Below are 12,958 nucleotides of genomic sequence, written 5' to 3'. Positions count from 1 at the left end.
AATTGGTATTAGGATAATGCCAGATTTGCAGAAGGAGTTTGGTATAGTGTTGTCTTTCTCCTTCTGATTTATTGAAAATATTAGGAACAGTGGTGTTAGCTTTTCTTTGGTTGTATGGTAGAATTTGCAGTGAGCCCATCCAGTCCTGGGCACTGTTGTTAGAACTGATTGTACCTTCAGTGTCATTGATATTTACAGATACCGTTAAGTAATTTCTATCTTCTTGACTTAATCTTGGTGAGTTGTATGTGTCTAGGAATTTATCTATTTCTTCTAAATTTTCCAGTTCTTCAGAAGTTTTCAGTACATTCTATAATAATCCTCCTGAGTTCACTGGAATCTGTAGTGATCTCACTTTTTTATCTTTAATATTATTAATGTGAGTCTTTTTTTTCTTTATTTGGTTAAATTGGGTAGCTATTTGAAAATAGCTCTTTGTGTTTTGTTTTTTTTTCAAGGAACATTATCTTTGTTTAACTCTGTTCTCTTCGCTTAGTCTCCATTTCACTAATTCTGCTCTGGTCCTATTGTTTGTTGCCATCTGTTGTTTTAGGATTCAACTTGAGATACATCATTAGGTTATTTATTTCAGCTCTCTTTAATTAAAAAATAAGTGTTATTGTGAGTGTTTGTGTGTGTGTGTGTGTGAGAGAGAGAGAGAGAGAGAGAGAGAGAGAGAGAGAGAGAGAGAGAGAGAGAGAGAGAGAGAGATTGGAGGTGGAATGCATGCAACAGCACACATGTGGAAGTCAGGGACAACTTTGTAAAGTTGATTCTCTTCTGCCTTTAAAGTGGGATCTGGGAATCAAGTTCAGGCCACATGACTTTCAAGGCAACTGCCTTTCCCCACTGAGCTGCCCACTGGCCCTCTAATGGTTAATGTGCACGGTTGTTACTATAACTTTCCTCCTAGAGCTGATGAGTACTGGCTTCATTCAATTCTAAGAATTTTTAAGTTTCTCTTGATTTCGTCAACAACCCACTGGTTGCTCAGTCTCCAACTCTTTGTGTATTTTTGGTTTCCTCCTGCTACTGACTTCTAGTTTTATTCAACTGGTAACTGAACAGATATAAAGCATTAGTTTTTATTTGTTTGCTGCTGTTAAGACTACTAGCCTACAATGTAACCTCTGTTAGAGAATGTCCCATGGGCTGCTGAGAGGAATGTGTATCCCATATCCATTGGATAGAATATTCTGTAGATATATTAATTTTCAGTTTAACTGCAGTTTACTGATTTTTAGCTTGGATGATCTAAGAGAAAAATGATGTATTGAAGCCATTGTTGTTGTTGTTATTGTTGTTGTTGTTGTTGTTATTACTGTGTCAGGACCTATCTGGTCCTTTGGTGTTTATTTTTATGAAATTGGGAGTTCCAACACTTAATGCTTATTTATATATGACAATTATTACATTTTGTTAACAAATTGTTGGGTTGAATACAAATACATTATATGCATGTATGAATATTAAATAATTATTTAAAAAATAAATTTAAAAAAAAATTGACACTTAGTGAAACACAAAGACCCTTATATTATGGAAAGAAATTTAAGGAAAATCACAGCTTCCCATGCAAGCCTGAGGAACCAGCATCCATGTAAAAGGCACATCTGTAATCCCAGCACAGAAGGGCAGAAACAAGAGGCTCTCTAGAGCTTACCAGCTAGCTAGTGTAGCCATATCCCTGACGTCCAGATTTAGAGACCCTGTTTCAAAAAATAAGGTAGAGGGCAACTAAAAAGTCATTTATCATTTGACTTTTGGCCTCCATGCACATGTTTTCTCACACACACACACACACACACACACACACACACACACACACAGAGAGAGAGAGAGAGAGAGAGAGAGAGAGAGAGAGAGAGAGACAGACAGACAGAGACAGAGACAGACAGAGACAGAGAGAGAGAGAGAGAGAGAGAGAGAGACAGACAGACAGACAGACAGAGACAGACAGAGACAGAGACAGAGACAGAGAGAGGGAGAGAGAAACATACATTTGTACATAATGCCATTACAGCCTGGAGACGTTGGCCAAATCTTAGGTATGTGTGAGATTTTAATAATGCTTTAAAAATTTAATGTCAAAAGACAAGATGCCTTTTTAATCCTCCAATGGGACTGGGTCAAACTGTTACACATTTGGGATAGAGAAGGAAATGCCCTTTGTATGTACATGTTTTCTTCCTCTTCCACTTTTTTCCCTCAAACTGTTACTATGTTTGAGTCCTGATCCTTCTCACTGAGAAGATGCTGTTTGACTTTTGCTTATGTGGCTGTGCAGTGGTGGTGGTTGGGCACAATGCTATTTGTGTACTTTCCAAAGGATTCTGACCTTTTCCGTGTTCAGTCAGCTTCAGCTTGTGGGTGATGATGTGGTCTTGAGGGTCTTGTGGTAATCTTAGTTTTAAATTTGCTGTCCTTGGTTATGTGTTCTGTAGGGAGGTCACTTACTCTCTTCCACTTGTCTTCTTATTTCTTGCTGTAGCGCATAAAGTCGGGAAGGGACAGCAGTGTGGGTTCTCGGAGCAAACGAGAGGGGAGTGCTGGCAGCGGTGAGTATCTTCTGTGCGCCACAGCACTGGCTTTGGCAGGTTTCTAGAAACACTGAAATTGTCTAGAAGTGTCTTTTATGTTTTATGTTCTTTGTGTATTTATATACACAGTAAAACCTCACATATTCTAACTTGGCAAGTGGTTGTTCTGATAGGGGTATATATTTAGAAATGTTACCATATTTTAGTTCTTAAATTCCATACCTGCTTCTGTGCACTGCTAATTAAGCTCAGGGTGGGGAGTGGCATACATGGGCATGTGAATGAGGTTTTACTGTGTTATAATTTTAAAATTCCCATGTAAAGACCTTAGCATGAGAAGTCGTGTGGCTCAGGGATGCTGACAGCCGGACCTTCAGTCTGACCTCCGTGCAGTGCAGGCTAACGGGAAGATAGACTCGCTGGGTGGCCAAGTTCTTCCTTGATCTTGACAGCACACCTGTGCTTGTGAGCCAGCTGTAAATACTTCTCATGCTTTCCAAGTTCTTGACGCTTTAAAATCCCTTGATTTTGGCTCCGTGTGACATCACTTTTTAGTAAAACATTATAATAAATTTACTATTACTTTTCTCAGTTTCTGTGAGGTCGTAGTAGTGACAGTAGAAATGTGATGGCTTTAAAGACACTGACAGAAAGAACCATAAATGCCAAATTAAGATCTTTGCGTTTTCCCTACATCCTTTCATTCCCACGATCAGGACTGTCCTGCACGTGTCCTGCTCTGGCTAGTTAACCAGCAGTGTAGCCTTGTGGCTCACTTGTGTGACAGTGACAGAGGGAGAGGAGTAGGGTGTGGTCACCTACTCAAGACAAGACAGTTGACATCAGGTAGAAGGATTCAGGGTTCAAAGCCACTGCCAGGGCTGCATGGGTAGGGAATGCACATGGGTTTTCTGATTTTTCTGTGGATAGAAATGCAGTTGACACAAAGATCCTATTGTGAAATCAGAGCTCTACTTTGCTAAATAAGTTTGCACAGTTAGAGTTATCAGTGGCATGTAGTTCTGCCCAGACAGCTTGTTTCCTTGAGAGGTAACCTTCTCCAGGTAGACTTCTGGCTTCTGGCCTGTTTCTCTTTAGTCTAGAAGAGCCGTGACACAGAGAGAGAAGTGAGAACACTGAAGAGGCAAAGCTGAAGGCGCATCAAAGGCTGTGTTCCATGTCCAGGAGCAGTTGTCCTTGTCAGCATCCCATAGCCTTGCTGGACACTGCTGCCTTCTTACTGACCCTAGCTTCAAAATACCGCCCCAACTCTTGCTCTGTAGATCCACCTGACCTTCAGTTAAGCCGAGCTGCATCTTGAGTCTGAAAGGATCTAGGCTACCACTCCTTCATTAGCTGGAGGCAGCTGTAAAGCCCTCAGGCCCCTGTCCAGAGGTTCTAAGCTTAGTAGGTTGTGAAGACAGAAGCTAGTGTGGCTATCAGAATATCTCCTGAATAGCCACATACAACACCTCCCTGTGTTCTTAGTCCAGTGTCACATATGAATAGTCCACTGAGAAAAATAAAGCCTGAGCATAGCTCCTATCATGTTTTATACCTAAAGTTAACATACAACAAAACCTGAAAACCTGGCCTTCACAGTTTATAGACTTTTAAACTATCAGTGAGAGACTAAGGATCTATTATAAAAAATTGTATTAGCCAAGTATTGTGCAGCAAGAATCTGTACATGCAATAAAAGAAATTCCTGACCCAGGCCAAGTGTGACCCACCTGTGATCTCAGCCCTGGGCGACCAAGACAGGAAGAAGATCTGGAGTTCTGGGCCAACATGAGCTATACTCCAAGACCCTATCATCCTTTCCCTCCCCCAAAAGAAAGAACTCTAGAAGATTCCTTAGACCAAACTGATAGTACATGATTATAGAAACAGGAAGCCATGTGACCTGCACTCTTCTATAATGAGTGTACCTTTTATAGCTGATCTTTAGGATACTCATTGTGCAGTAAAATTCTAGGACTAGACTGGGTGAGAGAGCTCCCACCTGTAAGCCCTGCACTTCGAAGGCTGAGGCAGGAGGATCACTACCACAGGTTTGAAGGCAGACTATGCAAAACAGTTAATACCACATCTGCCTGGTCTACAGAGACTGTCTCAAAAACAAAACAACAACAACAACAACAACAACAACAACAAAACAAATAAACTTAAAGAGAAAAAATTCTAGCAGCAGCCTCCACAAACTCTGCGGACACTTTTCTGTAAAGCTCGAGTTTTCAGAATAAAACTTAGTCTTTTTCCAAAGCTCACGACCCACACTCAGAGCTGCCTGTTTATTTGTAGACCTGTGAAATCCCTCTGGAAGCCTGAGCCTCCTGGCTTTCCCAGGCCCATGAAGGATGTGCTGTAGGAGGGCGTCTGGAAAGTCTGCCCAGGGCTCTCTGCAGTATACAGGGAGGATCTTTAGCCTTACCCCCACCTGGTGGCCCCTCCACACCTCTCCTTAACTCCTCACAGTGGAGTGAGAGAGAGAAGGGAGCCTCCTCTGTCAGGGATGCTGCCCCAGCCCCACCTCCCCACTGCTCCACTGTCCCACTGCCAACTCTAATCAAGTTTGCTTTCTCCCATCCTTCCATTTCAACCAAAACAAACACTAACACACAAGTGAGCTGTATGCCCAGGACAGCTGCTCCAAGGAGAAACTCAACCCTGGTGGCATTTTCCAAGCAGGGCCTTGTGCCACTCGGTTTGTTTGGCACCAGTTTAAAGGGCAGCCTAGGACCTTCCCAGGGTGCTGCTGTTTCTAACTTTGGCATTTTGTTCATTATTTTCTAACACCTCAAACATGTCAATACTGATGTTTCCACTTTGTCCTGTGGTCAGGTGTGAACACCTCTGTCAGCACCCACCCTGAAATCAGTATTAACAAGCTATGGCTGCCTTCTTCTGTCCTGCCTTGAGAGTCTGCCACCCCACCCCACCCCTGCCCCAGGACCTGGCAGGAACCAGGTGTGGTGGCACAGGCCTTTAGTCTCAGCACTCAGGAGGCAGAAGCAGGTGGATCTCTGTGAGTTCTGGGATAGCTGGGGCTGTGTAGAAAGATGCTGTTTCAAAAACAGAGAAAGAATGCAGTGCTCCCAGCTAGCTTTTGAAAGGCTTACCTAGAAGAGTACAAGGAACTTGGATGTGTCAGGATTACTGGTTTACGTAGCATAGCTGTCTCTGCACGGTTCACCTCTTGAGAGCTCTGGATTTGTTGATTGTGTTTCAGACTCAGAATAGACTCACCTCTTCCTCCCCACAGTAGCTCAGGACTCAGAATCCTTTAGAAGCTTATTAGATTGCCAGAGCTCACTCCTAGCATTTTACTACCAAGTCTGAGGAGCTCCCAGCCCGGCAGAAGAACCAGGGCTCCACTTTGAGTGGATGCCAAACTTGAGTGTTATATGGTTACAGAAAAGGCTATTGCTGTTGTTACTGTAGCCAGTTCCCAGTATCTGCCAGTATGGTCTTCCCCTTAGGTCTCAGCCTGTCATTGTCACTACAGGGATGTCACCTCGAGACACCCACGGCTCCTCATTTACCCTGACATACATGACCCCTATTGCGGTCGGTGTTTGGAGACACTCGCTATGGTGGCCAGGGCTGACCTTCAAGCTTGCGGCCATACTGCTTCAGGCCACAGACATGCACAGAAGTTTTTTGAGTTTTATGTTTACAGAATTAGCTAAAATGAAATAAACATAAGTAGTTTTAACTACTTGAAGTAAAATTGCATTGCTGTTTTACAAGCTGAGTTTAGGAATCAACGTTTAGTAATATATTGATAGACATAGGAAAAAAGATTAAACCAAGCCATAATGAATGTCAGCATCTAAAGTCAAAGCCATATGCTCTATAATCTCAAACTCTTCATAATCCCATATTTCTGTTCTCCGTGGATAAACTGAGGCAGAGTATAACCCTGTTCTCACCTGGTGTGCTGGTTCCAGTTAAGGGGCCAGGAAACCGTCTGCACACGTCTGCTTCTCATGTGTACCTTGTCCTCACGGCACAAGGACACCTGCTGCTACAAGACTCGTTATCCTGTGGGGTTTTGTGGATTAATTTGAGTACTGTGTTATTGAGGGTTTGTTTTAAATTGCTCTTTTTTGTTTGTTCTGTAAATTTTTTTTAGTGGCTTGCTGTGTTTTTCCGTGTGATTTTGACAATGTCCAGGATGTGAACTCCCCCAGTGCAAATGTGTCTTTTATGTTCCAAGTGATTTTATAATGAGAAGAAAGCACTATGGCTCAGTGAACAGAAATTCACTTTTCAGTCAACTTTTTGAGGGACATTTGATTTGGAGATTATGGTCCCAAAAGTGGGCAATTTTTTTTGTTGTTGTTTAAACTAGAATAGCTTCCAGTATTTTTCCTGGGTATTTATGGCATTGCAGAGTGAAAAGACAACACTCCTGTACTCCAGGAGTAGAGAGAGCCTCAGATTGCATCCTGGAGTGGTCACTACAGTCATTCCAAGAAGGTATTACACCTGACACTTGGGTCACCTGGAAGGAGGGAGTAGGCCACTGGGATAGAAAAGTTTTAATATCATACTTTAAACTTTAAATACCGGACACAGAAATCAGATCTGGGAGGGAAAGACAGAAGGACAAGTCCTGAGGGCCAGGCTGGGGACTGTCCTGTCTGAGCATTGTTCCTGCCAACCTCACCTTGAGCAGCCCTTGGCTCCAAAGATGAAATTGCTGGTGTTACTAGACACCATAGTGTCTGACCACTTTGCAGCATGTGGCCTTCTTAGTGATAAACATTAGAGGACAGAGGGACATACGATGCATGCTCCCGTCCCTCAGTGGCAGAATCTAGAACTTTACACATGGTAGTATCCACTGTTAGCTGCTCTGCAGGGCATTCTTTTTGGTTTAGTAATTCTGTAAGCCAAGCCAGACCATGGATAATTTAGACTTAAAGCATCTTATATACATTATACCAGTGAATGGGCATCAGACTAAATTGTTAGGCATATGAATTTGAAGGTATTGTTATTGAAATGTTCTGAAATATTCTTTGCCTTTCCCCAATCACTGAAAACTATGTAACCCATTCTTAGCTTGTTATATGCACGAAAAGACGCAGGCCTGTAGTATGTCAAACCCTGCTCAGGCCAAGCTTTCTATGATGGTAGTGACAGGAAGTACCAAGGAATTTCCCTTGATATCATAGGCTAGTTTATAGTGGCCTTACTAAGTACACACCCTGAGCTGTGAGATTCTGTGTCCCTGACCCTCTCCTAAAACTTCAGTAGGCTTATATCTCAGCTACCTCCAGAAACATCTCCCTTAACAACTTTGTGGTGTGTGTTCCACTTCTGTGTCTTTGGTAGAACATGTGCCCTTCCTCTGGCCCTCAGCTTGTCCTGAGTTTAAGATCACTACGGTTAGTTCTTCAGTCCCTGAACTCACTTCCTGTCTGTGAACTCCTTTGTCAAACCATATGGTAAATTAGCCTGAGCAAGTCACTAAGCACTTTGTCATGGCTCCCTGTCAGTAACATGAGACTGAAAATAGGATCCACCTTTTTAGAGTTGACAAGAGGAAGTAGTGAGCTTACATAGACCAGGCTGGACTTAAACTCACAGAGAGAGATTCACCTGCCTCTGTCTCCTATGTGAGGATTAAAGGCTGTGCCACCATTGCCCCAAAACACACAAACTTATTTTTATCAGTTATTCCCTTGTTTTTCCTCCTATCTCTGTGTTCTGTTTTGAAATAGGTCTTGTTGAGCAAGGTGTGGTACACATGCCTTTATTCCCAGCACTTGGGTGGCCGAGGCAGGCGGATCTCTTGAGTTGGAGGCCACCCAGGTCTACAGAGCAAGTTCAAGTTCAGTCAGGGGTACACAGAGAAACTATCTCAGGAAAAACTGTTAAGAGAGAAACAGAGAAATAAAGAAATAGATTTTCTATGCAATGCAGGATAGCCTTCAGCTCTCAGTCCTCCTGCCTCAGCCTCCAAAGTGCTGGGGTTTCAGGTGTGAACCTCTCTACCCACAAGTTCCTATCCACAGCAGGTACTCAGTAAATGCCAATGTCCTTCTGTCTTTCCCTCCCAGATCTGATTTCTGTGTCCGGTATTTAAAGTTTAAACTATGATATTAAAACTTTTCTATCCCAGTGTTTCTTCTGCTCACCTCTTCACGGAGTCCCTGCATAGTCAGTTCTCCTGAGGTCTCCCCGTCAGCTGACTGCTTAGGACGTTTAGATCAGCAGGGAAGGCATGAGGGCGAGGATCACGTGTGTCTGTCGCTGTCCATTTGCATTGGTGTTCCAGATACAGACTCCCACACTCCAGACTCAGTCTTCCCGTTACTGTCATATCAGTGTCACTTTTAAATTATCTAGGGAATTAGGAAGTCAGAGTCATAGCCTACAAAAGGGAAGAAGAACACATGTGGAAAGAATTATTTTCATGACATAATCTGAGGAAGGACATGCTTATTTTCTTAGAAAAGCTTTGTTTTAGGAAGTACTTCCTTCCAAAAATAAGCTGACAGTTGCCATTTGAAGGGCTTCTTAGCTCAAGAGAAAGGCAGGATTTGATCTGCAGAACCCAGATAAAGAGCCGTGTGTAGTGGCACCTGCTTGTGGTCTCATTGCTGGGAGGTGGAGTCCAAAGGGTCTCTGCAGCTTTGCCAGTAAGCCAGCCTGTTTTAATCAGTGACTACGGCTGATAGAAGACTTTGTTTCCAAAAAGCAAGGTCTTAGGCACTTGATGAAAAATGACAGCTGCAACCGTGCACACACACACACACACACACACACACACACACACACACACACACACACACACACACACACAAACACAGAGTGGGAGGGAGTGACCCAGATTCAAAGAAAGAGTTACACGCACATTTAGCATATTGAGTCCCCTCCGGCAGTTACTGCAGTCTTCTGCTACCTGCCAGGACAGGATCTTTTACCAAGCTTCTTCTATCTTTTTATGGAGGATTTTGCCTTCGGAAACCCTAAGTTTTGGACGCTCTAACGTAACAACTTACAGAGGTGCGGCCAGAGTGCCGTCATAATGTAAACTAGGAAGTATCCAGAGATCTATAAAATAAGAAAAATGCAAAGAATGTTTTTGGATGTTTAAAATGTTTTATGGGTGTGACTTCATGGAAATATTTAAGATAAAAGCCACCCACAAGCTGTCAGGTGCTCAGAGTAAGTGCTGTGTCCTTTCCTTCTGTACTGTGCACTTTGGAGTCTAACATTCACCCAAGCAGCGCAGCACAGAAGGCACGGAGAGCAGTGTTCCCGTTGTCATTACTTATGCGAATGTGATACAGACTCGGGCGGGCAGATCGTTGCTTTTGGATCTGATTTGAAAACCTCACTCTTATTTTAACCATCTAGAAAATTAACAAAAGTGAATTACAGTAATTTTTTTCGTTCTCTTTACAGTTTTTCTGCCTTGAGTTTTTCAACCACTGTAAATAATTTTCACTCTTAACACTGATAATTATTAGTGTTAAGATCTAGGATCTAGGCATAAGTGTTTCCAGGTTCTTGGCCTTTTAAGAATGAATTAAAGCCCCGTGTAGATTACCTTTATCAAGCAAAGAAATAGAACAGTTGAGCTAAGCATTGTCAGACTAACAGCCTGCTACCCAGCTGAGGGTAATCTGGCTACTCTTTCAGGGCTTCCTATCCTGGAGTCCCACTGAAGGGGCAGCTTGGTTAGTGTGGGCATACTTTAGGTGGTTCTCTCTTTTGACTGGTAGGTTTCAGTTACATAAACCCTTGTTTACTGTGAACGTCCCTTCCCATAATGCATCTGATTCTAATCATATGTATGCCTCAATTATGCCCAGGCATAAGAGGATCTTTAAAAGTTCATGTTGAGGACATAATTTGCCTACTTGCATATGTACCCAAAGTCAGTCTAAGGTGGGTTGGCCCATTGCCTATAGCTCCCATATGGCATTCTAGGATGTGTTCAGTAGAAACCAAGGGTTATTAAAGGGTCGCTCAGGAGAGTAACATATCATTCTTGTTTAGAGCAGGTATGAACACACTCTCTACAGGTCAGGGTCCTAGGTTGCTGGCAGGTTGCTGGGGGCATTGTTGAGAGCTGGATGTGTGCATAGCCCAAGTTATTCTCTGTGCTCACCTGCCCCTTCAGGAAGCACATTGTCAGTTAGCAAAGACTGCCTCTCGGGAATTGACTTCATTTTTATTTAATAAAGCATGTTATAGAAGTGTATATAGTTAGGTTTTAACCTTATCTAGTTTGGTGAATAGACCTTATATTGAGAAGATCAATCACCCTGTCATGGAGGCTGGCGAGAAGGTTCAGGGGTGAAAAACACTTGTGCTTCTATAGAGGATCCAGGTTCAATCCCCAGCACCCATGTGGTGGTTCACTACCATCTGTAACTCCAGTTCCAGGGGATCATACAGTGCACATATATACACACAAGCAAAACATTCATATGTATAAAGTAAATAAATCTTTAAAAAGTTCTGAAGAATCAGTGTCACAAGACAAAAGAAGAAGAGTACATATGTAGAAGTGGTGTTATGACTCCTTGGCATATTAAACAAATGTATTTTTATTTTTGTTTTCAGATAGTGGCCAGAACAATAGTGCCAGTAGTAAAAGTGAACGACTGAGTGCCAAGCTCAGAGCTTTGCCTGGGACAGATGAACCTTATGAAAGTAGCGGTAACAAAGAAATAGGCAAGTGCTGGTCCCCAGCTGTCCCTGACCCCCTCCAGCACAGCTGGTCTAGGGAACACTGGGAGGTGGCAAGTGTCCCAGGGAATTGCTGAGAATGTGACTTGTGCAGACTGAAGTCACAGCCTTGGAAGAGCATTTCTGTTCACTCTGAGTCATTGGGTTTGCACTGTCTGCATTCTTCTCAAGTCTCTTGTTTTCCCTACTGCTCTAACTGTATGACCTCTTTTGAAACCTAGATGCCTCCTATGTGGATCCACTGGGGCCTCAGATAGAAAGACCGAAAACGGCAGCCAAAAAACGCATTGACGACGACGATTTTGCTGATGAAGAATTAGGAGATGACTTGCTCCCAGAATAATATAAACTCTAATATTGTGTGTGTGTGTGTGTGCGCGTGTGTGTATGTGTGTGTGTGTGTGTACGCGCACATTTGTGGAGGCCAGAAGACAGCCTCAGATGTTCCTCAGGCACCATCCATCACCTTTGTAGATTTGTGACAGGGTTCCTCTGGCCTGGAACTTGCCATATAGGCAAGACTGGCTGGCAACCCCCACGGATCTGCTTGTCTCTGCTTCCTTGCTGCTGAGATTATAAGCATGTGCCACCAAGCCCAGCTTTCTTCAAACCAACTCCGGGGCTTGAACTCAGGTCCTCCAGCTTGCAAGGCAAGCACTTTCCAATTGTGCTCTCTCTGGCCAAATAAGTTATTTACCAAAGGAAAGAAACTGCCTTAAAGGTAATGTTCATGTTAAACCTGGGTCAAATGTCCAAACTTTAATTTTGTACACTGTTGAAACTTTTAAGTGTATTTTGTTCTCTGAGGATGGACTTGTGTTATCATTTTTAAAAATGGAATAAAAAACTATGTAGCTACTATTGTAGGCTAATGACTTTCTTATTGACCCACAGTGAGCCAGTAGTGAGCTTACTATATTTTCATGACTTAGAAATTATTAAGATAACTATGATCTTTACTCAAGGTACATTGCCTAGAGTTTAGAAGGGTTCTTTGGAATCTTTGGGATTTTGTCTCATTATTAAGACGGTTCTATTTTGAAGGCAGCACAGGAAAACAATTAGAGCAACACAGACCTGTAACCTTGCTCTTGTTTATGGTTCCCACGGCTGAGTACAACCATGCCTCAAAACGGTGGCCCATTCCTTGCTTTGGATATGAGCTGGGGCAGAATGGTTTCTGTTTCTTTAGACATGTCTGAGAGGCTCTAGATAGTCCAAAGAACTGGCTGCTCCATCTTATTTGTCTTGAGACCAACTCTTGTCCTGGATAGTTGGTCTTGAACTTGTGGGCTCAAAAGAGTCTCTTGCCTCAGCCTCTTGAGTAGCTAAGACTGAAAGCAAATGTCACTTCACTCCAAAATATTTTAAAATATGAGGATATTGTGGGGTACCCATCCCCAATACATCCTCACACCCAGCATTCATGGAAGAGGAGGCAGAAAGAGTGTCAGAGCCAGAGGATTAGGACAGCTCCTGTGAGACAGTATCTCCAAATATGATGGAGAAGCTGCACACATGAGCTCTCAACAATATGGCTGCCTGAACAAGGTAAGCATTAACGACATCACCAGCTGACATGCCAATGTGAACAGGGACAGTTCCGCATGGTCCCACCTCTAGAAGAAGAGCTACAGGTGGTCATTGCCTGTCAGAGAGTCGGTCTCCTCCAGGGATGAACTTCGGTATAAGTGTCCAAT

At 43.0% G+C, this 12,958-nt stretch overlaps 1 protein-coding gene across 1 annotated transcript in view; it reads left to right on the top strand.

Moving 5' to 3' along the window:
* IFT88 (intraflagellar transport 88) overlaps nt 1–11,970 on the top strand; it is a 96,917-nt gene extending 84,947 nt beyond the window's left edge. The window contains exons 24-26 of the mRNA XM_080925949.1: nt 2,492–2,558; nt 11,133–11,243; nt 11,480–11,970. Of these exons, the coding sequence (XP_080782075.1) occupies nt 2,492–2,558; nt 11,133–11,243; nt 11,480–11,601 (300 nt within the window). The 3' untranslated portion in view covers nt 11,602–11,970. The remainder of the gene's footprint in view (nt 1–2,491; nt 2,559–11,132; nt 11,244–11,479) is intronic.
* The last annotated feature ends 988 nt before the right edge of the window (nt 11,971–12,958 follow it).

This window comes from Micromys minutus, assembly GCF_963924665.1.
Source record: "Micromys minutus genome assembly, chromosome: 12".
NCBI lineage: Eukaryota > Metazoa > Chordata > Mammalia > Rodentia > Muridae > Micromys > Micromys minutus.
Note: the sequence above shows the minus strand (reverse complement) of the source record. Positions and strands in the feature narration are given on the sequence as shown.